This window comes from Pieris rapae, chromosome 16, assembly GCF_905147795.1.
Source record: "Pieris rapae chromosome 16, ilPieRapa1.1, whole genome shotgun sequence".
NCBI lineage: Eukaryota > Metazoa > Arthropoda > Insecta > Lepidoptera > Pieridae > Pieris > Pieris rapae.
In genome coordinates, this window is record NC_059524.1 from 10,000,001 (window position 1) to 10,027,155 (window position 27,155).

Here is a 27,155-nt window from a genome sequence, read left to right on the forward strand (position 1 = left end):
TACAGAAGATTTACAGCATCTTCACCTTTTACGTGTAACTCTTGGTACTGCGTCCGCCCCTTACGTTGCAGTTCGAACTTTGAACGTAGCACACGATGAAGGAGGAGAGTATCCCGTCGCATCTTTCTAGATGTAAATCAGTTTCAGAACGAAAGCAATTTTTTAACGATATTACCACCTACTAAAGACAGGCGGCTTCGAACTCCAAGAGCAATCAGGCAATGATGAAAATCTGCTAAAGGAAATAAATAAACAAGATTTAGACTTAGATATAATTATGTAAAACTGAAATTAAATGAAATAGTTAATGATATTAATTGTTCACCCAGCAGCAAAAAACCTATTAGCTGTTGGTTAATTTTCTACTCAATTAATAGATAATTATTTTATTTTGCCATGTACTTATTGGGTGGATACAATTGAAAATATAATTAAAGTAATTTTTTTACCAAGCCTTGACGTACTTTAGAAACTAATTAGTAGTGTAACTATTTCTTTATATAATTTCAACACAATAAGAAGATAAAGACTTTTTGTTTTTTTGAATTATAATATCTCATACTGACAGCTGCCCATTGTTTCAACATGTACGAGGCATATTCAAAAAATAATGGCCGTTTTATCATACAAAAATTATAACTATATGAAATAGGAATAGAAGAGCACATTTAGTTTCCTACTAATCATTTTCACTTTTCCACATAATCGCCGTTTATTTCTAAGCATTTTTCGTACCGCTTCACCAACTTCCTTAACCAATCTGCATAGAAGCTCGCCGCCTGAGAGTTGAACCAGTTTTCAACGGCATTCTGAAGTTCCTTGTCATTTTCAAACCGTTGTCCACCTTTAAGCCGTACCAATGTTCTATGTACATATGTAAAATTGTAATATTAAAAAAAAAGTGTGTGCGTGTAACCTTTTCACTGAAATGATCAAGCATGCTAGGATGGGAACCTTTAGTGGAATTTTAATATGTACACTTGTTACTAGTATGGATTTTCATTTTAAATATAAATATACTAATAATAACATATTTACAAGAATCAGTATCAAATAAAACGAGTGAATGCTATCCAAAATAATCACTACCAAGAAACTGACTTTGTAGCGTATCGTAGATACGCACTAAAATGTACATACTATATGGTGTAGTATTTTCTATACGATTTTGATGTATGTGGCAATATAAATACAGGACACTAAGAAAAGAAGAAAACAGACGTCACTCAGAATAGACTTTTAAGACGAGTGAGCATGTATTTTTTCCTTTGAGCGTTTCTATTAGAATATAAATTAATTACCGTTGTTTGTGAAGAAATATATCAATTTAACAAAGATAAAATGGGTTGTGATTTATAAATATAGAACATCCCATAACTTAAACCAGTTCAAATAATGCACCACTAGCTGGCGCTGACATACTTATAAAACACGCTATCGTTATTATTTGTAAATAGCGGAAACTACGTTACTTCCGTCAGAAAAAATCCGAGTTACTGCCTAGTCACGCCTAAAAAAGTTTTACTTTAAAAATTAATCATTTTTGATAACGTGGTTTGTATTTGACTGATCGAAAGTAATTCATAAGAAACGCGAGTTTCTGACCGCGAAATTAAACTCTTCCAACGATGTATTCTCTGCTACAACGCACACACGTAAACTGATTTGACAGATATGATCTTTGACGTTAGGAACAAACCTACATTGCTTAGACAACAGTGAGTGCTTGTAATTTAATATGAACTTTTTATAAATAGATATAAAGCTCAAATTGTATGGGAAAAAGAAAAGGGCTGTTTTTATGTTTTTACCGGCAATTATTCTAATTTTTCTCGCCGTGAAAACCTTCCTTGAACTTCAAGGAACATTGAAAAAAATTGGCCAAATTGGTCCAGGCGATGTTGAGTTATGTGCTTACCAACACATTTTGCGATTCATTTTTATATTATATAGACTAGACATAATTTTAAAAAATCTATCATATCTTTATTCAACTTCTCTGATCCTTATTTCATTGAAATCATACTTTACTAATAATAATTAGTGCTGACGGCATGGTAATAATTAAGCCACTTGTTTGTCAGTCGATAACAAAAATAATTTATTTTAATTAATTTTTGTTATCGTTTGACTAATTGTAGTTTTTTGGTATTTGTCATTTAAACTCATAAAATTTTAGTAATTTATTCCTAAAAATTATTTACATTACGAATATGTCGGCGCGAAGCACCTGTAAATAACGAATCCAGATTAATTAAAGCTGTCATTAAATTATTGAAGATAATGACGTCAGTAATACTGGTGTCATAGATTAGTTTGTTGGCATCTGCCATTTAATTTCGACATTAGAGTCTACACTTTAAAGGCTTCTGCTTGGTTCGACCGCTCAATCGAACTGAGGCTCGCATTTTTTTTTTTTTTTTTTTTTGGAATGGAATCTCGCTGTTGGCCTTAAGGGCCTTTACAGCTCAGCACGGGCTGTTTGGCGAGCTTAGCTCAGCCGGAAAGGGGGGGTTTCCCGCGACTCGCGCAAGGGCGTCTCCTGTGAGACTCGAACCTCGGCTTGGGCCGTCGCGGGGGGGTCAATCGCCTGAAGGGCAGGACGGAAGCTCACTGGAGTGAGCGAAGTGCGAAGTAAAGGTCCTCGCCTTCCCCGGTGAAGGCGGTTTTTTACCCTAATCTGTCTATTGCTACTGCTATTATTATTGGCCGCGCGGGCGGCTTTTAATTTATCGTTAGCTGAGGCTCGCACCAATCAGTTCCTGTATTTATAACAACCAGAATTTGTAATAAACAAGCTTCGTAACATTTCGGGTACTCGTTCCACGACCGAACCCGAATAGACCACAGAGTCAAACAGAGTCATAAGAACGAGTGTCAAAGATTACTTTAATATTTATTGTTATCTAGTCTCCAATATTTAAAATTATGATAAATAACTTTCCATAATAATAATTATGACTATGGAGTCAGAATTATTATCGATCATTGAATAGTGATTAATTATAAGATCTAGCAACATTGACAAGTTAAATGAACTAGTCATATTAACGGTTTTAAAGAGATTTGACTTCGATGTCATTAAATGATAATGACAGTGGCAGCTGACACTAACACGCCATTGCTGTAACATAAATAATAAAGAATATAAAATTACTACAGACTATCATAAAATATGAATCCCAAACATTATTAATATTTTTCGTAACAATATATAAATTTGCGCCGATAAATATATAAAAGGACATTACATGAACGTGTGTATTCACTACAGAAGCATCATTGACGATGGGCGTCTCAAAGATATCCTTTATTCTACTGTTAGTAGCATGGGGCGTACAGGGTAAGTTGTTTTTTTATTTTCTTATTAATAAAAGTCTCTAAAAGTTGCTCTTTATAAATTTCTTGTCCGTAGTATTTTAGAGTATGCTACTGTAATCTGGGCACCACATTACAAAATGCACATAAATTCTATTGAAACTGATAAAAACCGGTTCCTTAGAAAGCTTTGCAATCGTCTACACTTGCGTGGTGTATTGCAAACGTACGAGGCTCGTTTGGACTATTTATTTATTTATATAAAATATTTAACTTTAATATCCACACTAATCTTCTTACAAAGTTTTCCTTTCTTTGTAATGTTAGAGTAACTTACGTACCTGCGGCTCGCTTATCTGCTAGTTTTAATGGTCCAGTGAATAGGCTATCTTGCTCTTACAACTTTATTACAAACATTGATGAAAAATATATTGATGTGTTTTACAACAGTCTACCAACATTCCGTAACTTTGTTTTGCAGGCTCTTAAATCTTAATGTGGTTTAAGTTTGAATTTTATGACTGTTATTTTTATCTTTTTAGTTTAATTTATTATTTATATTATTAGAAATTTGATTTTGTTTTGTTTTTGTTTATTTTGTGACCGTTTCTTTTGTTCCTTTGATATATTGCTTAGGTTCTAATTTAATTGATATGTAGGTATGTGTGTGTTAAATTTGTGATGTCATATTTTCTTGTATTTAGCGTACACATTGTTTTAGAATGTATATATAAGTAAATAAATAAATCTTTTTTTAATGGAAATAGTTTGAACTGTAGGCCCGTTTCGAGTGAAATATCATTTCCTTATTTATTTACTCATTAAGAAAAGTGCCGTTTATTGTAGGCGATGCTGAAGGTTTCGCCTCTACATCTGGAGGGCAAGAGCCCGACACCCGAGTGGTGGGTGGAAAAGACGCTCCAGAAAAGTTTGTGCCACACCAAACCGCTCTAAAACGAAAAGATGGCACGACTTTCTGCGGTGGTGCTGTCATCTTCGACAGATGGATACTGACAGCTGCCCATTGTGTCAAAAAGTAATAATACGTATTGTGATAACTGCGTCGATTTAAGAGTATATGAGGCTGCAGTTTTTTGTCTGGCCAGTTGATATTATATTTAATAAGTTAATTCTTTTCCAGTCTTAAACCATCAGAATTTTTCGCTGTAGTAGGTACAGTATCGAGAACGAAAGGTGGCACAAAGTATGAAATAAGCAAAGTAATTCCTCACCAAGAACATAACAAGCCAAATAAATTCAACAACGATATTGCTGTTATAAGTACGAAAGAGGCCATCGAATTCAACGAAAAAGTTCAGCCCCTGCCATTACCCACACAGGATATCAAGGCTGGATTGTCGTGTTTACTGAGCGGCTGGGGTTACCTTGTGAGTAAACAATTTAGGAGATAAATGTTTCTAAGATTGGATATTATATAAATAATTGTTATTGGTGAACATTTATTTTTAAATCAATTTAATTCATAGTTGATTTGTATACTTTTAAGGGCTATAGGCGGCCACAGCCCGATAAACTACAGTATCTATATGTGAACACTTTAACCGGCGAACAGTGTAATAAATATTTTGAAGGACGCTCCCCAGTGACGATAAATTCCAGCCAGATGTGTACCCTTAACAAACGTGGAGAAGGAACATGCCAAGTGAGTATAACGAGTTTTTCAGCAGTTTATAATTATTATGAATTATAGAACAATAACGACATTTTAACTATACAAATAATCCGTGTGCAATGTTAGTAATTGGAAATTTTCAGGGTGACTCAGGCGGCAGCTTGGTGTGCAACGGCACCTCGGCCGGTATCGTGTCCTTCAACTGGCCCTGCGCCAACAATTTCCCTGACACGTACGCCAACACGTACCATTACAACTCCTGGATAAAAGAAAATACTAAATCACCCTGAGTGTTGTATTTCATAAATTGTTTTAAATTTTGTCGTAAAAATTATTACATGTGTTTTATTAAGTTGCAATCGCTAAATTGCGTCTTATCAAAATAACCAAAAACATTTAATAACAATAAAAGGGCCCTCTGAACGAACCGTAAACAAAATAATATCTTTAAAAACTAAAAGATTCTAAGTCTTGGCATCCTTGTTTTTATCATGTTTCCTAAATATAGAAAGATCAAATATTGGAGTTACTATAATAAAATGAGTTATATATCATCAGCTGAAACACACGACATGCTTTCATACTTTACAATTTATCTTAAATCCAAATTACTTAAATTTTATGCTGCAGAGGGCTAGATTAATTTGTATTAGGCAGTTATTGAGTTGAAGAAACATGTGTACGACAGTATTTAACGAACATTGTTTGCGTGTACGTCAAATAGCTACAGATTCCCTGTTCGAACGGGTGCCTACCACTGAAATCGTGATACTTGGCGATTTAAAACCACCGATCACGTGGGAAGATCCTTTCACGACTTTGCTTTAGCCTACAATTTGGCACATGTAGTTACACATACAATGTACCTACAGTGACCTAAATAGTGGCATATTTGACATTTGAAACGGGGTCGTAAAACAGGATTGTTTGTCGTGATTGTCCTTAACTTGGTATATATTATTAACTAATTTACTAAAATAAATACTTGCCACTGCCACTGAAATCTATTGTACATAGTACAAATCGTCTGAAGTCGAGAGCACGCGTAAGTTCTGTCGCTGCGCACTGCTTTCGATGATTCATTAAAAGTTGTCAAACTCTCGAAATAACTACGCTAAATTCATTGCATGTCTGTATTTTCTCAGGTTTACAATTAGTTTGCAGACCTAATTAAACTAAGCTTTCGTACTTTTTAGGAGAATAATAATTTTATTTATTTTTACATTATAAAGACAATTAAATATTTTATAATTTAATTGTATATGATGATTATGGGTAGTGTATGGTTCTGGGTATCCGGAAACTATATCCATGATGCTCCCTTCCTTCGGTAAAATAATATGCGCCGGTTCGGCTGCCGCGTGTCAGTATAACTTCAAAATGAAATCCCATAAAAGAAAAAATAAAAGAAAAAGAAAATTCGTTTATTTTGGAACATAAGATCATGGCATCACTTATTCTACGTCATTAAATTCGAGCCTGTTGGCATTCCTAGTCATCGGCAAAGAAGACAACAAATCGGGTGGCCGAAAGAAAAAACAGGCGTAAAAACTCTCGATACTCTTTTAAAAAAAAAGCAAATCATCAAACAATTCTACAATATTTAAAACAAACATAGCAAATTAATTACAAGTAGCCCGCCCAGCACTAGTCCCAGGTCCTTTTATCAACAAGATAATCACTAACTTTATAGTAAGCCTTTTTACACAGCTTTTCTTTAATACATTTCTTAAATTTAATAAAAGGCAGGGATAAAAGAGCCTCTGGGATTTTATTAAAGAAGAGTATCCCTTTTCCCAAAAAAAAAATTACTAACTTTAGACAGTCCAGTACGGGGAAATTGCAGCCTGCGTTAGTTCTGAGATTTGACATTGTGCGTATATTCTATCTAGTATACTTGTCACTATTTTTGTAGACATACATAATATTTTATGTATGTCTACAAAAATAGAAATAGAAACTATATTAACGGAAAAAATAAACTTTTAAAAAAACTCGGCAAGCAGTCATGTTCAGAGATATTGTTACATCAAATAGCCAATTAACTTTTATTTGGTTACGATTTATGTAAATGTGATAAATGATGAGTTTGCTATCTCAAATTTATATCCCAGAACCATTTAACATCATTTGTATTCTTCGCATAATATATTATAGTTATTGCTCGCCGGCGTCCGAACGTGACGACTCGTTATCATTCATCGTCATCACGTCTCATCGCCCACTGGTGAAATAACCTGTGTCAGTCACAGTCAAAAAATAATTATTTATGAATTGCCTTTATTCTTACATTTACTGCCAGTTCTCTAATCAAGGGCGGATCGGAATAAAAGAACTGGCAAAAAACTGTCGGCCACTCTTTATAATCGCCAAGATTTTTGTTTTTAAAGAGCTGAAACCATCACACCATGTTCCACATGAAATCTTAAGTAAATTAAAAATATAAAATAAATTAAAAACAAATATTTGTCACGTTCACGAGTATGACGCATAGCCATCGGCCCCCTCGCCACATTTTGGGGAGAGAGACAACCCGACGCATGGATGCCGCCACAAGCAATGAAAAGTAAGCGAGCGTGACAAGCTTTGAAATGTGAACTTGGCTATGTAAGAAAATAATAATAGCGTAAGTGGGGGGGGGCCCAAGTCTAAAACAAAAAACTTAACATATTTTTTGGGGTGCTGCCTTTTTATTTAAACCGCCAGTTTCTAATGTTCCCAACCATAGTCGAAATTAGCCGCCCAGAGTGCGTAAATTTGTATAATTTCTGCGTCGTGATTTTTTGGTAAAATCTTCAAGTGATTTAATCTTAACCCGTATACTGTAACTTTAATTACAAGATAGGTCCGACTGTTTCATTGGAAAATTATAGCTATTTGTTCTTAGTTACGAAATCACATCAATACGGCAATGTTTAGTAATTTACGAAATAACTCAACTTTCCTTGTTTACCCAAAAAAAATGGGGTAATCTGATAATGATCTGACTCCGTTCCCAAGTCTCATACAAAAATTCAGTTGTTGTGTAACTTAGCAGGAAATAAATTGGCAACGTACCTAGTAGATACTTCCACGGGATTATGTATAGGTGCATTACGGAATATGCAATGATAAGCCATAATATTTCTAATATCATCGAAATTTTTACTTAGGTTTAGAAATCAGTCACACGAATTGGGGGTTGCGGGGCTCAACCCAGGGTGAAGGGTGTAGATATAGTTATAGCTGGCGGTTTGCGTTTATACTAGGTTAATAGGGATTTCACCTCAAATCTATCAACACGAAATTAGGTTTATTTCAATGTTGATTATTCTATAACTTTAACATTAAAAAATAAGGAAATAATAGATAAATAAAAACAATCGATTAATTAAAAAACCGAATTTTATGCAGAATTTCACATTTCTGGTAACCAATAGAAAATATCGAATTGTTTACAAATTTCAATATATTGCACAAAATATTTTAAAAAAATCAAATACATAGACGCAACTCCAGCAGCAAAAATTACTCAAAATCACCCGGAGGTCCTCCAACCAATCAAAGCCCCTCCAAGACTCTAGCATACTCAGTATCATCAAATCCGTGCGACCGATTTTAAAAACCAACCCACAATGCTTGTAGCCACGTTCGGAAATCGTTACGTGCAACATCGGTATTCGTGAGTGTTTTAAAGACTGAGACGGCAAAAGTTTGAGAACGTTTGTTTCAATCGTTCCCTGTTGGAGAATATATAAAAAACAAACAATTAGCTGTATCTTTGTTAAATAAAGGTATTTTTTCACTTAAGCCGGCTGTGGGTTTTCAAGTCACTAGAAGCTATGAACTTTAAACCCTTGACGACATCTCACATTAATAATATTAACGACTTTAGAAATAAAATTAAATCTTTCTCCGTCACGATTTCATCTTTACCTTATTTTGTAGTCTTTGTTTTATTTACAAATTTTCTCTGCTTTGGAACAGATTTAACAATATTTTATTGATATGGTAGAAGAGGTATAATATTTATTGTTCTACAAGAGGTTCAAACACAACTCTGCTCATCTCATCAAAAAACCGTTCAATCTTCCCTCGACTCACCACCTGCAGCCTGTAGCTAACTCAGACGTAGTAAGAGATGGATCCACTTCCACAATAACCTTCAATTCTTTGTTAACCTATCGAACGAAAACGTTGGAAAACCAGTTATTTTGTAGCAAAAACGCAGTGTTTTATTTGAACACCGCTGCCCTATACTTTATTAATCCTTCGAGCCATTTCTACAGCACTGGTGCCACGATGGAACTGGTACTGATAATTAACGCGATATTTATTATATAGAGACGCAAAGAAAGAAAATTAAAACGGAAAAATGAAATGATTCATGGTTAGCGAAAAGCAAATGCAGGCAGCAGGGGTCTGTAAAAAAATTGTATTTGGAACTCCTAAACAGATAAGAGATATTTGTCAAAGTGGCCAGTAAGACCAATTTAGGTATATGTAAGGACCTAATAATAAACCCAACTTACCAGTGAAATAACACATCACATGTGTAAGTTCAAAGTTATATAGGTTATAGGTATAATGTCTAATTAAAACTTGAGTTTAGTTTTGAAGGCCCTTACTTGGAACACTAGTGTTGTTGTTTTACAAATAACTTGCAAAGGAAACAATGTTTGACCAGGTAATTTACTTTCCAGTAGTGAACTATAAGATCTTAATTAAAACCTAAATTCACTAATAATGAACATTCAAAATTTTATTTGTTTGATTGGCTAAATGCACTCATGGTGGGAGCTTGCAATACGATACCAACTTAATGAACCTATAGGTAACATCATGCAACAATCAATTTCATTATCAATAATAATTAGACGGTAAAATTTGACTCGCAATCAAACAATATTGGTCTTTGAAGATGTATTTACCATTCAATTAACATATTTGTATGCCAAATAGCATTGTTCCAGTTTTGTTAATAACTTGTAGACCTAAGAAAGGCCTAGGCTTATAAAATGAATCTACTTGACATTCTTTATTCATAAAATAGCTACTACAAAACTACAATATATGACATAGTAAGAGGTTAGATAGAAAAATAACAGATAACAGATGGAAGAATGAGGGTAACCTTTTTTTTTTTTTTATAGAACAGGGGGCAAACGGACAGGAGGCTCACCTGATGTTAAGTGATACCGCCGCCCATGGACACCCTCAATGCCAGAAGGCTCGCGAGTGCGTTGCCGGCCTTTTAAGAATTGGTACGCTCTTTTCTTGAAGGACCCTAAGTCGAATTGGTTCGGAAATACTTCAGTTGGCAGCTGGTTCCACAGAGTGGTGGTGCGCGGCAAAAACTGCCTGGAAAAACGCGCAGTTATGGAACGGCGGACGTCGAGGTGATACGGGTGGAATTTCGTATTCTGCCTCGACGTCCGATGATGAAACTCAGCTGCAGGTATTAATCCGAACAACTCCTCTGAACATTCTCCATGGTAAATGCGGTAGAAGATGCAGAGAGACCCCACATCTCTACGCAACGCCAAAGGATCAAGCCGCTTGGAGAGATTTTGGTCGTCAACGATTCGAACCGCTCTTCGTTGAATACGGTCAAGTGGAAGAAGCTGGTACTGGGGAGCTCCCGCCCAAAGGTGGGAACAGTACTCCATGTGGGGCCGATTTTGAGCTTTATATAGTTGCAAGCGGTGGCCCGGAGTGAAGTACCGTCTCGCCCTGCTGAGCACACCAAGCTTTTTGGAGGCTAATTTTGCCTTTCCCTCCAAGTGACCGCGAAACTGAACGTCGTTCGATATGTCAACGCCAAGTATTCCAATGCTAGCTGTGGCTTTAAGGAGAGTGTTTTCGAAAAGAGGAGTAGCGACAAAGGGTGTTTTTTTAGCGGAAAACGCGCAAACTTGTGTCTTTTTGGGGTTAAATTGGACTAGGTTTAGTCTGCCCCAGTCGGAGACTCCACGTAGTAGGGTTTCTACTTCAGACACAAGTTTGTTCCGGTACTCATCGACATCTGCCCGAGAAATACTTGCCCGGCCAGTGTAAAGAGTGTCCCCAGTGCTGTCATCCGCATAGCAGTGAATGTTGCTAAGTTGCAACATATCATTGATATGCAGAAGAAACAGGGTCGGGGATAAAACACAGCCTTGTGGGACCCCAGCGTTCACGGGTTTAAGGTCGGAACATGCTCCATCGATGACGACCTTGATGCTCCGATCGGCCAGAAAGCTGGAGATCCAATCGCATAATTTCTCGGGAAGCCCATAGGCTGGAAGCTTCGAGAGCAGTGCTCTGTGCCACACCCGATCGAAGGCTTTCGCTATGTCCAAACTAACCACTAGAGCCTCCCCCTTGGACTCAATTGCCTCCGCCCATCTATGCGTAAGGTATACAAGAAGGTCACCAGCCGAACGACCACGACGAAAGCCGTACTGAGAGTCACTTATCAGCTGGTGGCCCTCCAGATACTCGAGGAGCTGGCAATTAATAATGGATTCCATTATTTTGGAGAACAAGGAGGTTATCGCTATTGGGCGATAGTTTGACGGATCAGAGCGATCGCCTTTTTTAGGGATCGGATGTATCGAAGCGATCTTCCAGCACTCCGGGACAGTGCCAAGCGAGTACAGGTACCGGAAAAGGCGCGTTAAGACCGGAGCCAACTCAGGAGCACAAGTACGCAGCACAATTGGAGGAATACCATCCGGCCCGCTCGACTTATGTATGTCCAAGGAAGATAATGCTTTACGGACAGCACGTTGCCGGAATGTAACTTCCGGCATCGAAGAATCACACCGTGAAATGCTCGGTGGTGATCTCCCTCGGTCATCCAAAGTCGAGTTGGACGCGAAGAGACAGCCTAAAAGGTCGGCCTTCTCCTTCGCAGTGTGGGCCAGCGAGTCATCCTCCCTGTACAATGGTGGAATGGAGGGCTGACAAAAATTCCCTTGGACAGCTTTGGCTAGAGACCAGAAGGCTCGAGTCCCCGAAGGGAGTTGGGCCAATCTCTCGCCAAATCTGGCAATGTGCTCTGACTTTGCTTTAGTGATTTCCCGTTTGAAGGACCTGGAGGCTGAGTTATATGCTTTTTTGAGTTCGCTGGTATTAGCATCACGAGATTTCGCCGCTTCTGCCCATGCCTTAAAGCATTCTCGCGTTCGACCCGAGGCTGCCTTGCAAGAACGCTTAAACCAGGGCTGAGACTTGCCACCGATCGGCACCGCAGAAAAAGGAATAAAGAGTTCCATTCCCTGCAGAACCACTTCGGCGACAGAGGCAGCGACGGAATCTGGAGCTTCAGACGAAAAGCAAATAGGCCCCCAAGGGTAGGACGCAAAGAAAGACCGCATCCCGTCCCAATCTGCCGACTTGGTAGCTGGCAAGAAGACAACAAAATAGAACTTTAACCACTATTATTTAGAATCTTCATAATATGAATATCATCTTTATCTATAGGCAGATGTTAAATTAGTATGTTCTAATAAGCCACCTTGCAATTTTTTTACCTGTACATTGTTAAAGTAAATTTAAGTAACTATTAGTATACGTTGGTCGTGGCGGGAGTTTTGTTTTTTAGTAAAATTTATAAATTTAATTGATATAAAAGATCAATTTGTATATAATTGTATGTTTAACTTTATTGTTTATTTTTTTAATTTGTGTATATATTCTTCAGTATTTGGTAAGTTTTTATACTCTTTCCTCAAGGCCTGGAATCAGGCGAAAAAATGAACGAGCCCCCGGATACCGAGGTTGCGTGTAATATTGTAGTAGAAAATAGATTTTCTAAACTGGACGAGTCCAGTGTCATAGTCATAGTCATAGTCATAATATCTTTATTCATTTAGGTAAACACTTATGAACGTCAAGGAAAACAAATTAAATTAATCGTAAATTTACATTTACCACCAGTTCGCAAGTCAAGGGCGTAGAGCGGGTAAGAAGAACTGGCAAGAAACTTTCCGCCACTCTTTTCAATCGCCAAGTTTTTAATACAAATTGTTTGAACTGGAGCAAATCAATCCCAAGGATTAGGATCACTTAGGTATTCGTCACATTTATAAAAGGCTTTATTAATTAATTTACTTTTAACAAGGGCTTTGAATTTATTTAGTGACAGTTCTCTAATTTCGCTTGGGGGTTTGTTGTAAAAACGAATACAATTTCCATATAAGGAGTGGTTTATCTTCTGGGGCCTGGTTGGTCGCACACTCAAATTAGTTCTATTACGCGTATTATACTGGTGAAAGTCACCATTTGTTTTAAAATCGTTTCAAGTTTTTTTGTACATACAACAAGGCTTCAAGAATATATTGACCGGATAATGTCATAATATTTAGTTCTAAATATATAAATCTATTCCGTACCAAAACACAACAAATACCCCGAACAGCCCGCTTCTGCAACACAAATATGGATTGAACCTCTGCAGCAGCACCCCACAGTAGAATACCGTACGACATAATGCTGTGAAAGTAGCTATGGTACACAATTTTAGCCGTATCCTTATCAGTAAGCTGTCGGATTTTCTTTACTGCATATGCTGCAGAGCTCAGCCTATTCGAAAGAGTCTCTATGTGTGGGCCCCACTGGAGCTTACTATCTCTTGTTATGCCTAGGAAAAAAGTTTTGTCAACTAAGTTTAGTTCACTGTCCTTAACTTTCAGGTTACCAATATCTCGCTTTACGTTATGAGTTGTAAATCTAAACATTTTGTTTTATTCTCATTAAGCAGTAAGTTATTCACATTAAACCAGTTAGACACAGATGTGGATCAACGGAGTGACCGAAAAAGAATGAGATTAGGTAAAATTTGCAAACATTGTAATAAGAGGAAAAAAAGATTTGACCCAACGCGTCGTAACAAGCAAAAAGACACTGATTGTTCGTGCCAAATACCGGATATTGAATTTCCCTCATTATGTACTGAGATTAAGAACACTAACGACATAGTAGACATAGACATAGACATAGACAAATTACATTGAAAAACAAAATGGCGCTGGCCTGTAAACAATAGCTCCGTGTATTTTATTGTTTATAAATAGTTTCATTGCATTATTTCAATCAAAAAGTTAATCAGTGAAGTTTGTAAAAGTTATCTTTGTGATGGTAATATTAAACAAGTACTTCTTTATGAAACAGTGACAATATTAACAATAAAATGTTTGGCCCCTAACATTTTACATAAAACCATATTTTGCTTAAAAATACAATTCCCAATCAATTTACAAACTAAAAAAGTGACAACCTTACCGGTGAAGTGCTACAAACTAGTAAACTGCAATAAAAGTGAAGAAACTTAAAAATTAAGTGAATCCTTTGTTCTTCGATGTGACTCACGTCAGTTGAATTCTAACGTTTTTTCAACGCAATTTACACAAATATAAATATAATAGTTAACTTCGAAGCATACGTAATAGGCCTGTTGGCTAATGGTACTATCGACTTACCTCAGATACATAGGTTACTATTACGTGTCCTGGTTCGAATCACGTCGGTTCAAGCCAAACGTCTGTTAATCATATTTTCATTTTTTTTTTTTTTTAATAATGGAAAACGACTATGTTACCAAAAGAAGAAAGCAAAGAAGATCTATTGAATCACTAAACATTTCATCTAGTTCTGCTCAATCAAACTATGACTTATCTGATCCAAGAAGTTTACCAGAAATATCTACGAGAGGTTTAGATGAACATTACGAATTACTGGAGCAAATAAAAAAATTAAAATTAGAATTAGATTCAGCACATCAAAAAATTAAGAACCTATCACTTGAAAATTCCACCAAAAGCCTTGAAATTATACAACAGAAGGAAACTATAAATAAACTAAAACAAAATTATTCTTCACCTTCCAATAATATTACTGCCAACACATTACCACAAAAGCAAAACCAAGAAAATGCAGAATCCGCCTGCAGTCACTGCCCTTCCAAATATAAAGAACTTAAAAAGCGCAGTATACAAGAATTCCCACCAAATATTGAAAACCACAATCAGAATATTAGGGAGCTGCCAATAGATGTCACTATAAGAACAACAAAATCAGATATTCAAAACGACAATGTCAAGACGGTAAATGGTCAAGCAATAGAAAATCAACCCAAAATAATAATATTTGGGGATCAGCAAGCTTGTGGCTTAACACATAAACTAATAAAATCAAGATCAAATATGCAAAAGGAAAATTACAAAATAACTTCGTTTATAAAGCCCAATGCTACTAGTGCACAGATTCTTAGTAGCTGTATTGGTGAGATTAATAAGTCCATAATTAAGCCCAAGGACATTGTAATGTTGGTAATAGGTGCAAATGATAAACGGCCTTATGCCTTCATCGCACAATTGTGTAATGTGCTATACCAACTGCGACAGCAAAAGGTGTTTATAACAAATGTACAGTATAATACTCACTTAAATGTAAAATTAATTAACTTTCATTTAGAATCTATAATATCTAATTATAAATATTGCCACTACTTAAAAATACGCCACTCGAAATACGATAAAAACACACCCTATTCTCATACAAAACACCTCTTCAATTTATGTGATAAGATAAACGCGGAAATCGAGTACATTCGATATTATACACAGCATAAGACAAATCTCAACAATAAATCCATCCATAGTCACACAAACTCAACTCGCACTGTACAATTAAAAATAACAAATTTTTTTAAAATGCCAAGTACCAATATTATAAATAAAAACCAGCCTTCCGGTGAGAATTTTTTTCGTTGCAACTAATAAGCAAAATAAATTAAGACTCATCCATCAAAATATAGCAGGGTTGCTTAACAAACAAGATCTGATTAATATAGCCATCATAGACCTGCAAAGAAATTTAGGAAATGTAGACATCATATGTTTCACAGAAACTTTTATTAAACAAGGTAGTGAATCCAACGTTAAGATAAATAATTATAGATTAGTCTCTTCATTTTCTCGGCCTAACCAACGCCGAGGAGGTTCGTGCGTCTTAATAAAAAACAATTTAAAATACAAGGAAATTTGTTACCCTAGACTCGCAATACCTCTTCAATTCGAATTTTGTGGCGTTGAAATAAGTAAATACAACTTAATAATAATATGTATTTACCGGACTCCTAAGTTAGATGTAACACCTTTTTTATATAATTTAGAACAACTTTTAAGTAACCTATGCAGGAAACGCAACAAAAAACTAATATTATGTGGAGACTGGAACATTGATATTTTAAAAAATGATAAAAATTCCCGAGAACTTATCTCTATTCTTCAAAATAATAATTTACAAAATCATATAAAGCGCCCAACACGTAAAAACGCCTGCTTAGACTTAATAGCAAGTAACATAAATGACACACAAGCGAGCCTCCACTACTTGGCACTTTCAGACCATGAGACCGCACAATCGCTGACTTTTACACTCGAAGAAAACGAAAACTTGAAAGATATCCCAAAGTACTGGTATATATACAGACGAGAACTCAATAGAGAAAACACTAATACATTTATGAGGTGTCTATCAAGCCTTACCTTCTCGGACGTATACAGCTCCACAACAACAAATGAAGCATTCGACAACTTCCATGACACTATAACATTATTTTACAATTTGTGCTTTCCGATCTTAAAAATCAAAAATACATGCAAGCCTATCAAAAATAGATTCTTTACTAAAGCGCTAAAAAAATGTTGTATAAGAAAAAGAACGTTATACCTAAAATATCATTTAAATAAGCACAATAAAAAACAAAATAAGTCTGCATATAATAAATACTCATCTATCTTAAAAAAATGTATACATAAATCCCATCAACTTAATAATGCAGAATACATAAATTCCGCAAAAAACAAAACTAGAGCAGCCTGGAATGTAATTAAAACTAATACACGAGACATGACATTTAATTCAGGAATAGAAGCAATTAATATCGATAACAAAACATATGAATCACCGCATGAAATATGCAACTTTTTTAATGACTATTTTACCTCACTGCCTACTAAAAATAAAACAAACAATTTGCCAGAAGCTAAAATCCCTCTAAACCATAAAAGTATTTTTCTTTCCCCCATAAATAACACGGATATACTAAAAATTATTACATCGTTGAAAAATACAAAATCTACAGGATACGATAATTTAGATACCAAAACAATTAAATCATGCGCATTATACCTACTTGATCCACTGACATACATAATTAATCTATCGATAGTAGAAGGGATCTTTCCTGAAAAACTAAAAATATCAATTATCAAACCATTACATAAAAAAGGAGCAAAAACACAAATGACTAATTATAGACCAATAACTTTAATTCCCATATTATCTAAAATTTTCGAAAAAGTCATGTATAATAAAATAGAGAATTTCTTTTTATCATACGATATTCTAAAAAAAGAACAATTTGGCTTCAGGAAAAATCGTTCCACTACCCTTGCGTGCTTTACCCTAGTTAAACAAATTACTGAATGCTTAAATCATAAAATGCTTGTAGGTTGCATCTTTTTAGACATGACAAAGGCTTTTGACTTTGTATGCCATGAAAGACTTTTAAAAAAATTAGAATGCTACGGAATAAGAGGTAATGCCTATAACTGGGTGAAAAGTTACCTTGAAAATAGAATGCAATATGTGGAAATAACAAAGATTTGTAAACTAAAACAAAAAACCTATAGATCCAAAACTATAAGAAAAATGAGTACGGAACACCTCAGGGCAGTATTTTGGCCCCACTACTTTTTCTAACATACATAAATGACCTCCCAGATGCTATACACCAGAACTGTATACTATTTGCTGATGACACTACACTTATAATAAAAGGCAAAAACGACCAAGATTTAAAAAACAACTTAATTAAATCTCTAGACGACGCCATCAACTGGATGAATTCAAATAACCTACAAATAAACATGACCAAAACTAACATAATTCATTTTCAGACATATAACTCTAAAACACTAATAGACGTACAATATAAACACAATAAACTGGACATAATGAACGAGTGTGTATTTTTAGGTATAACGATAGATAAATTTTGTAATTGGAAATCACATATTGAAAAATTACAGAACAAAATAGACCGTTTTGTTTTTGTGTTAAAACGACTAAGGGAAACTGTTAACCATGCTGCGGTATTAGCTGCTTATCATGCATATATTGCATCTATAATTAGATATGGAATTATAATTTGGGGAAATTCAGTCGAAGTGAATAGGGTATTTAAGGCCCAAAAAAAATGTATTAGAGCAATTTGTGGAGCAAATTGCATCGATAGTTGCGTGCCTCTATTTAAGAGACTCAAAGTGTTATCTCTTCCATGTATTTATATATTAGAAATGTCCCTGTTCGTACACAGAAATATACATATATTTAAATCGAATGTAGTAAGTAGTAGACATGGGGAGAAATTGGCTGTGCCAAAAATAAATTTAGAATTATTTCGGAAAAACGCCTTCTGTATGGCAATTAAAATTTACAATAGATTACCGAAAGAACTTAAAGATCTTCCGACAAGAATCTTTAAAAAGCGACTTAGTGCATTACTTTTAGAAAAAACGTACTACTCAATAAACGATTATTTGTGTGAGACATGGTAATTTATATAAATTTAATTATGTATAATAATTGACTTAATTGATATGAATCTGACTAATAATGTAAAATCTAAACTAAGATAAATTTGCGCGCCACTGTGTGTGGCAGAATATGCGAACGACTGACAATTGTACCACCTTGACATTTTATACCATATTCGTGCAATAAATAAATTATTATTATTATTATTATTATTATTATAGTTTTCAGCAAAAAGGTGACCCAGCACATAATACAAGTGTAACTGTTAATACCCAACAACACCCCCCATCAGATAGTTCTGTCTCCAAAAAACCCTACGGGCCGATCATTTTATGAGACCTATGACAAAACAATTACTAAACCTTAACAGAACTAATCTCAAAACAATGATAGGTACAATCACGGGCCATTGTCTCCTCAACAAACATCTCTTTGTCCTAGGCGTGACAGATAGCCCCATGTGCAGAGGCTGTCTCAGCGCAGAGGAAACAGTCACCCACGTAGTCCTGGAATGCGAGGCTGTGGCTAAACAACGTAAAGAAATCCTCGGAACAATGAGGTCGCTCCGAGAAGCCTGCGAAGTGCCCAGGAAGCTTCTGTGCTTTTGGAAGGAGTTAGGCTGGCTTAGTTAGCCAGGACTTCACACACAACGGACCAAATATGAGTCTAATTGCGGAAAAGGAGTCCCCCACACATACATACACATACATAGGGCCATTTGTAGTTCATGCGCAAAAAGTTTCTTCAGATACTGACATCGCCTCCCTGCACCCCGTCCCATTTAGGTATTTCCTAACGAAAAATTCATTTAAAAACATTATTAATGGAAGCATTAAAAGGATAGGCAGAAACCAAATCTCCCTATCATTTTCAGACCACAAATTTGCAAATGAATTTGTTAATAACCCTTGCCTGACAATTAATAATTTTAAAGCTTTTATTCCTTCATTTAATGTGACTCGAATGGGGCTTGTGCGAGGTGTTCCCGCAGAATGGTCTCCTGAAGATATATTAGACAATATCTCTTTACCTGAAATTCGCAGCGGAGGAATAATAAAAACTAGACGCCTAAATTATAAAGTACGTAACAGCTCCTGAGTGGAAACCATCACAGACTGTTGTTATAACTTTTGATGGCCAAGCTCTACCAAAACATGTGTTTGTATGCTACAATACCCTACCTGTGGAACTTTATACATACCCCACTATTCAGTGTTATTCTTGTTTCTTGTACTAAGTCTAATTGTAACTCTTGACCCCGATGTTACAAGTGTGGCCAAGGCCAGGGTTGGATCTTATATTCAATACCTTGAATTTGATTATACTGAGTATGTAGGAGTCTCGGGGGACCTTGATTCGAAAACCTCTGTGAGATTTGGAGTAATTTATGCTGCTTGAGTTGTAATTTAAGCTAATTAATTTTTTTTTTCGATGTTTTGTGCAATATTAGAAATTTGTAAACAATCCGCCAGAACAGTGTGTTAGTGTTACAGTGCAGATTATTCGTTAAAAAGCCGTTACTTTTTACATTTCTGTTGTTTTATCGTCAAGTGCGTGCTTTTATTTGTTTTTTTTTAAACTTGGTGAATTTTGCTTGGTAAACGACCGGCTTATGTGGATGACTTTGAGGACGATGGGCCCAGTTAATGTTAGGTATTATATGTATGTTTTGGTTTATTTTTATTTTTCTACTGATATAACTGTTTCTAGTACTTGAAATTGGTTGGGGGTGATAAGTATACCCTCCCCCGACCTCAAAATCGAGGTATTGAATTGTAAACCTTAACCCTACCCTTTGCTACAAACAGGAAATGTCCAGAATATGAACGACAAACTAAAATTAAATTTTATATGGCTCAGAATTGTGTATCTTATGCAGAAGCAAACAAAGTGTATTATCCTGTCTCAAAATCTTTTGCTGAAAAGTAAAGTTTTCAAACATGCAGAATTCTCCTAATTCTCCTGTGACATCTGTATCGCCTTCCTCTTCCTCGATTCCGTCGTATAGTAGATCTTATAAGAAAAACAGATTTGTTAAACCAACAACCCCCAAACTAAATCGACTGGGGTATAACAAAACAGAACACTTCAGTTTACTAAAGGACTATGATGCTCCAGCTTCTCCTAACGGGGTCGCTTTATTAAAACAGTAATGAAACAATGTTCTTAATCTCTGATGTTCTTTTGACTGAAATAAAATCCATTTCTAACTCTGACAACAATGTAACCGAACAACGCCGCCCAACACTTGCTTCCTTAACTCAATTAAAATCCACTTATGCGTCCCGAACGCGAACAAATAATCCAGTGAAATTGCAGAAGCGCAATCTGCAATAAAAACGATTTAAAAACTAATTACATAATAAATTTGAACCTTTTGTCTCAACTCTGTCGGAAACATGGCTTCTCCCGGAATTGACATTTCGAATTCCACACAGTGTTCACAATCTGAAGCCAGACAATTATCGTACCAGGGCCGAAAAATTATCGTACATGGCTAAAAATTATCGTACAAGTCAGGAAAATGGATAAAATTCTTTTAAAAATCATATAAAACGTGACAATAATATGTTGGAAATGATTTATAGTTTAAATCTTGTAAATTTGTGTTTTTTAAATTGAAAAATAATAATTCAAACTAAATATTAGACGTATGACCTGAGCGGGGAGTGGACGAGGGCACTTCGAGTGTGCTGAACGTGCCAATATTTCGAATTTATAATTCGAATTGAACAACAGTAACAACCAATAAAAGGATTGCGCCATGAAGCAACGGCATGTGATCCTAATAAAACAATGAGGCAATAGATGGCACTAATACTAAAAAACTGTAATTATTATAGGGCTATCTGTGTAATCATCAAATTTTTCATGATAACGGAAATTATCGTACAATCTGCGTACGATAGTCGAGTACCATCGTACATCGTACGTTGAAATTATCGTACATGTACGATAATTATCGTACGGTTGAGAACACTGAATTTCCACAGGTTATGTTTTTTTTTTCCTTTTGGCTCTAACACTGTTTGTGCATTAGCCAGCGTCAAGTATGGGATTTTTATAATTCGTTGTTTTAATTATTTACAGTTTATGCATAATGAAAAAACTAAGGAAACCAATCGCGACATAACATAAATAATTGAAAGCGCATAAATTTACAAAAAATCAGAATAATTAATAATGGAAAAAAATCAAAATTATAGTTTAATGTTATTATTTACAATAAACATACTTATAATACTATATACAAGGGGATTGAAATCTCGAAGAAGTAAAGAAATATTGGTAGGAAGGGGAACGGACAGAGAAACTAAAGAAGTATATAAGGAAGAATGGTCATACTTAGGACAAGAAAAGAAAACATGATTCAAGTCAGAATAGCTCTCGCCACACTCACAGGCGGTACTAGTTACGATACCGAGTTTGTGCAAATGAACTGGAAGGCTGTTATGTCCCAGACGCATACGGATTATAGTAGAAGTGGCAGTTTTACCAAGCGACAATTTGGCAAACCACGGCTTCCTGGGAACGGAAGACTGTATAGCATACAAGAAACGACCCTTAATCCGGCCGTTCCTTTCCCAACACATATTCCACGATTTGTGGAGATATATCCCGGGCAAAGCAGCAAGATCATGGCCAAAATTCTTGTACGGGTATACGTCACCGGTCTCAGTAGCACTGTTAGCCAAACTGTCAGCTTTCACATTTCCAGAGATACCACAGTGACTAGGTATCCAACAAAATGATACTAAATAGTTGTGTAATTGGCATTGCAACAGCTTTCTCCTACATTCAAATATAACATGAAAGAATGGGTTTAGTTTAAGTGAAAATTTTGCTAAGCTCTGTAATGCACTTAAGGAATCGGTAAATACAACGGTTTTTTTGAGTTTGAAACACAGCACATATTCAAGAGCTTTTAGTAGTCCAAAACATTCACCGGTAAAGACCGATGATTCTGGAGGTAATTTAATTTTCTGAACTATGTTGTACTGTTTGTGGTACACTCCAACACCAACACACCCATTGGAGTGTTTAGAAGCATCTGTATACATTTGATGCCAGTTAGGCCATTTCATATTGACATTGGAATTAAAGTTTGCATTGGCATTAAAATCAGATTTTTCAATGTCAATAGAAAAGCATATCTCAGGAGAAAGAAGTAGAGAATCATAAGAAGAGCTAAATAGGGGAAGTATATAAAAGGAATGAGTTGGGGCTTGTAATTGTTTAAATTTCAGAAAGCTTTTTAATAGACAAGGTAAAGGTTTATGTGCAGAGGGTAATTTTTGAGAAAGAGATTCCAGTTTGGAAATGAGGGGATGATTATGGAACTGGGCAGTTCTAAAAATGAATCTATCTGACAGATATTCACGCCTTAAGTTTGTAGGTGACCAAATTAGCTGTTTACGTTATGTCGTTTGATACGTGAATAAATTGTTCTGAAAAGAACAGTTGTACGACATGCGACAACACTGACAAAACTGTTCTGTAGGTGACCAAATTAGCTGTTTACGTTATGTCGTTTGATACGTGAATAAATTGTTCTGAAAAGAACAGTTGTACGTTTGCGTAAGATACAAGTGTGTTCTGAAAAGAACAGTTTTGTCAGTGTTGTCGCATAGGCTATAGGCATATCGAAGTGATCTCAAGAGAGCACATCCGAACGCTTCAGCCGCTGCGCGCAGAAAAGGGTCAAATTTTTGCCGCGCCTCGCTTTTGTTGAAACACGAGTCAGGTAGCGAAAGATCCCTTTCAACCACACCCTGCGCGTATTGGCTGAACGTTTTAAGTTAACATGTTATTACTACTTTTAAGGATAGTTTAAGTTTTTTATACAAATGTACCTAGTTTCGTAAAATATTATTCATTCCATATTCAAGATTCAATATACATTCTCATATACTCAGTTCCATCTTCAACCTCTTCTCGGCAAGTTATTAGGGAGTTTTATTTACTACAACCAAACTTCTCCTAAAAGTTTAATGGAGGGTCACAACATTCTATTTGCAGAGCATTAACCGGGCTCGATTTCATAGCACCAGAAACAATCCTCAAAGCCCTAGACTGTATGAGATCTAGTTTTCTAAAACCTGCTACATTACCTGGATCTAAGAAAAAGGTCCCAAAATCAAGAACGTTTCTAATGACAGCATTATACACCAACCTCAATGTGGCCGGGTGATCACCCCACCAAACTCCACTGAGACATCTCAGCATATTCAAGTGTCGCTCACATTTACCAACCACAAATTCGCAGTGTGGTTGACCTGTTAGTTTAGAATCAAGTATAGCTCCTAAGAACTTTACTTGATTATTGACGGGTAATATATTATCGCAATCATATCTTATAGTTGGTGAGGGAGGATTTCTGGATTTAGTGAAAAGTACGACGGTACTTTTTGAGGGAGACAGATCTAGGCCATTTGCATCCATCCAAGATTTTAGGAAAGATAAAGAGGACGAGACACGTTGTTCAGCATTACTTACAGACTTATCAGAGGCATAAAATAATAACCAAGTCATCGGCATATTGTAATAAACTAACTGAATCTCCGATAGAGTTTTCTAGGTCATGTGTATAAATATTGTACAATAAAGGACTCAGCACAGACCCTTGTGGCAAGCCCTTCCATACCAGCCTACTAGGCATGTAAGGGCCGCCAACATCTAAAAGAATTTTCCTCTCTGATAGAAGATTTACAATGAAATTATTTAAAAAATAAGGAACCTTTAATTTATCTAATTTACTTTTTAGAATATGTAACAAAACATTATCATAAGCCGAATTAATATCCAAGAAAGCTGCGACTACTAACTTTTTATTTGAAAAAGCATTACGAATGTCCGTGACTAATATGCCTAAATTGTCACACACACTTTTACCTTTTCGAAATCTAAATTGAGTTGATGACAGATATTTATTATTTTCTATATACCATTCAAGCCGATTTTTAATTAAATGTTCAACAACTTTTGTTATCACCGATGACAAGACTATAGGACGGTATGATTTAATATCTGATCGAATCTGAGACGGTTTTAAAAATGGCAGCACTATTTGATTTCGCCAAGATGGCGGTATGTCATTTGTCAATAGAACTTTATTTATTAAATATAAAAAGTAATTTAATCCATATTCGCCAAGGTGAGACAAAAAGGAATATGGGATCCCATCTTCCCCAGGAGCACTGTCTTTAACGTAATTTAATACACCTTTTAATTCTAATAACGTAAAAGGTAGATTTAGTGAGGAAGGGACAACATCAGAGTTATTTTGTGTAGAAGTGTGGATGAGATCTGGAGCAGAAGGAGGAGCCAAGCGATCAAGGAATTGATCGGCTAATTCTATAGGAAGCAACGACGGGTTAGAAGGATTGATAGCTGACCTGAATCTTTTGATATTTCGCCAAATGACAGAAGAATTTATTCCAGGTGATAAAGAGCTAAGTACAATATTTCCTCCAACCCTCAGATTTCTTTTTTTTAAATAGTTTTTTAACCTCTTTCATTACATTCATTAAGACCTCGTATTTTTCCATAGACATATCATTGCGATAATTAAGCTCAGCTGCCTTGCGTTTTTTAATAGCTGTAGTACATTCTTCATTCCACCATGGTGGAGATGACAACTTATTACTACTTGGCTTTTTCCTAGGAAAAACACTATCAGCTGATTCTAACAAAACATCTTGTAAATAATTACTATTTGTGACATTATCTTCTGAGCAATTATTCATTTTCTCTTCTACTAATAAACTGTATTGACTCCATTTCGAGTCTATGATTTTGTGTTTAAGGCGAGAGTTTTTAATAAACATATTACTATTTTTTTTACAGGGAAATGAAATGATTATGGGATAATGATCACTATTGTAAGATGAACACAAAGTAGACCAAGAGAGAGAAGATGCTAAATTGGGAGTACAGATGGACAGGTCAATGGCACTAATTACTTCACCAGGCTTTGTAAGGCGAGTAGGAGAACCCATATTTAAAATGCACAGGTTATACATGTCTAAGATATCCAATAATTCATACCCGTACCTATTAGATACTGAACTACCCCACGATGTATGATGAGAGTTGAAATCACCCAAAATCATGAAAGGCTGAGGGAGAACTGAAATTAAGTTTTTAATTTCATTGAATATTTGCAAGGAGGGGTGAGGGCCATATATAGAGACAAAACAGATACCATCAACAATAGCTGTAATGTTAGAAAAGCTGTTACTATGTGAAGGAAGAGGGAAGGAAGAAAAGATGCTTGAGTTTCTGATGAGCAGGCATACACCACCATACCCATCAGCCCTGTCTTCTCTTAAGCAAGAATAACCAGGGATTTTGAATACCTGATCTGGCTTTAGCCAGGTTTCAGATAAAGAAAAAATAAAAGGATTAAAAGTATTTATAATGTGTATAATTTCATGCTTTTTGTTTATAATACTGCGGCAGTTCCATTGAACTAACCTGTCCATGTTGGCCATTATTAATATCAGTGTAGGAGTTAATTAAATTAGCAGCGTGGGACGGTATAGATAAATAAGGTTGAGAAAGTAATTTAATTAATGTAGTAATTAACTCTATTATTGTCTGTTGTGAATTTGCATTAGGCGATAATGGTAATGCACATCCATTAGAAGGCTCTGGCATATTGTAGTCTCTTACAAGAGACTCATGTGCTACATGATCGAAACCTTTACTGTGTTGAGGAGGTGTTCTGGGTTTAGTGAAGACTGTTTTTTTATAAGATATTGTACGTGGAGGTGGTGAACCAGGCAATACTGTATTTCCACCAGGAAGAGATTTACTTGGGAGAGAGGATACAACATCAGCAAATGATTTCGAAATTGGGGGATGTAATTTTGACGCTTCAATATAAGATAAGCTATTCTCTGCCATTGTTACTTTTATATCTGTTTGTCTCACATATTCTGGGCATTTTTTGCTTGAAGCAAGGTGCAGCCCAGAGCATAAGCAGCAAGAACCATGGTCTTCCTCCACATTACAAGAATCTCCAGTGTGGCCTTGACCACACTTGTAATACCTGGGCTTAGACCTGCATTGGACCTTGGTGTGCCCAAAGCGGCAACAATTAAAGCACTGAATTGTGGGATACACATACAATTTAACTGGCATAGAATTATAACACATAAATATCCGTCTAGGCAAAATTTGTCCATCAAATGTAAAAACAACTGTTTGTGAAGGTTTCCACGTAGGTGAGTTATTGACCATGATTTTATAATTAAGTCGCCTGATTTTTATAATTTCCCCACACCCAATGGGTATGTTAGTGTTTTCCATAATATCTTCAGGAGACCATTCCGTTGGTACTCCCCTAACCAAACCCATCCTTGTAATATTGAAAGTAGGGATAAAAGCTTTCATGTTGTTAGTTGGTAAGCAGTTTGAATTTATAAAGCTGTTTGCGTCTGTATATTTACTAAAAGTTAATGTCATTTTATTTCTGCCAATACGTTTTAAACTACCATCTACAATATTTTTAAACAGAATTTTTTTTTTAAATCTCCCGAATACAACTGAGTGTAAAACTGTGCTATCATCATCAGCAGACTGTATTTTCTGCACATGTACCACCGTGGTCATTGGCATCGTAACTAGCCCT

The 27,155-nt window shown here is 35.7% G+C and overlaps 1 protein-coding gene and 1 long non-coding RNA gene across 2 annotated transcripts; both read left to right on the forward strand.

Annotated features, from left to right (window-relative positions):
• The first annotated feature begins 3,278 nt into the window (after positions 1-3,278).
• On the forward strand, positions 3,279-5,241 carry LOC111001329 (chymotrypsin-1-like). The gene is made up of 5 exons (XM_045631783.1): positions 3,279-3,343; positions 4,165-4,354; positions 4,460-4,706; positions 4,826-4,981; positions 5,095-5,241. Exons 1-5 carry the CDS (start codon positions 3,289-3,291, stop codon positions 5,239-5,241), a joined length of 795 nt encoding a protein of 264 aa, XP_045487739.1. The 5' UTR covers positions 3,279-3,288.
• Positions 5,242-24,597: 19,356 nt separating this feature from the next.
• LOC123689867 lies at positions 24,598-25,930 on the forward strand. The gene is made up of 2 exons (XR_006750736.1): positions 24,598-24,961; positions 25,367-25,930. It is a non-coding gene; the product is annotated as an uncharacterized LOC123689867 (long non-coding RNA).
• Positions 25,931-27,155: the final 1,225 nt, after the last annotated feature.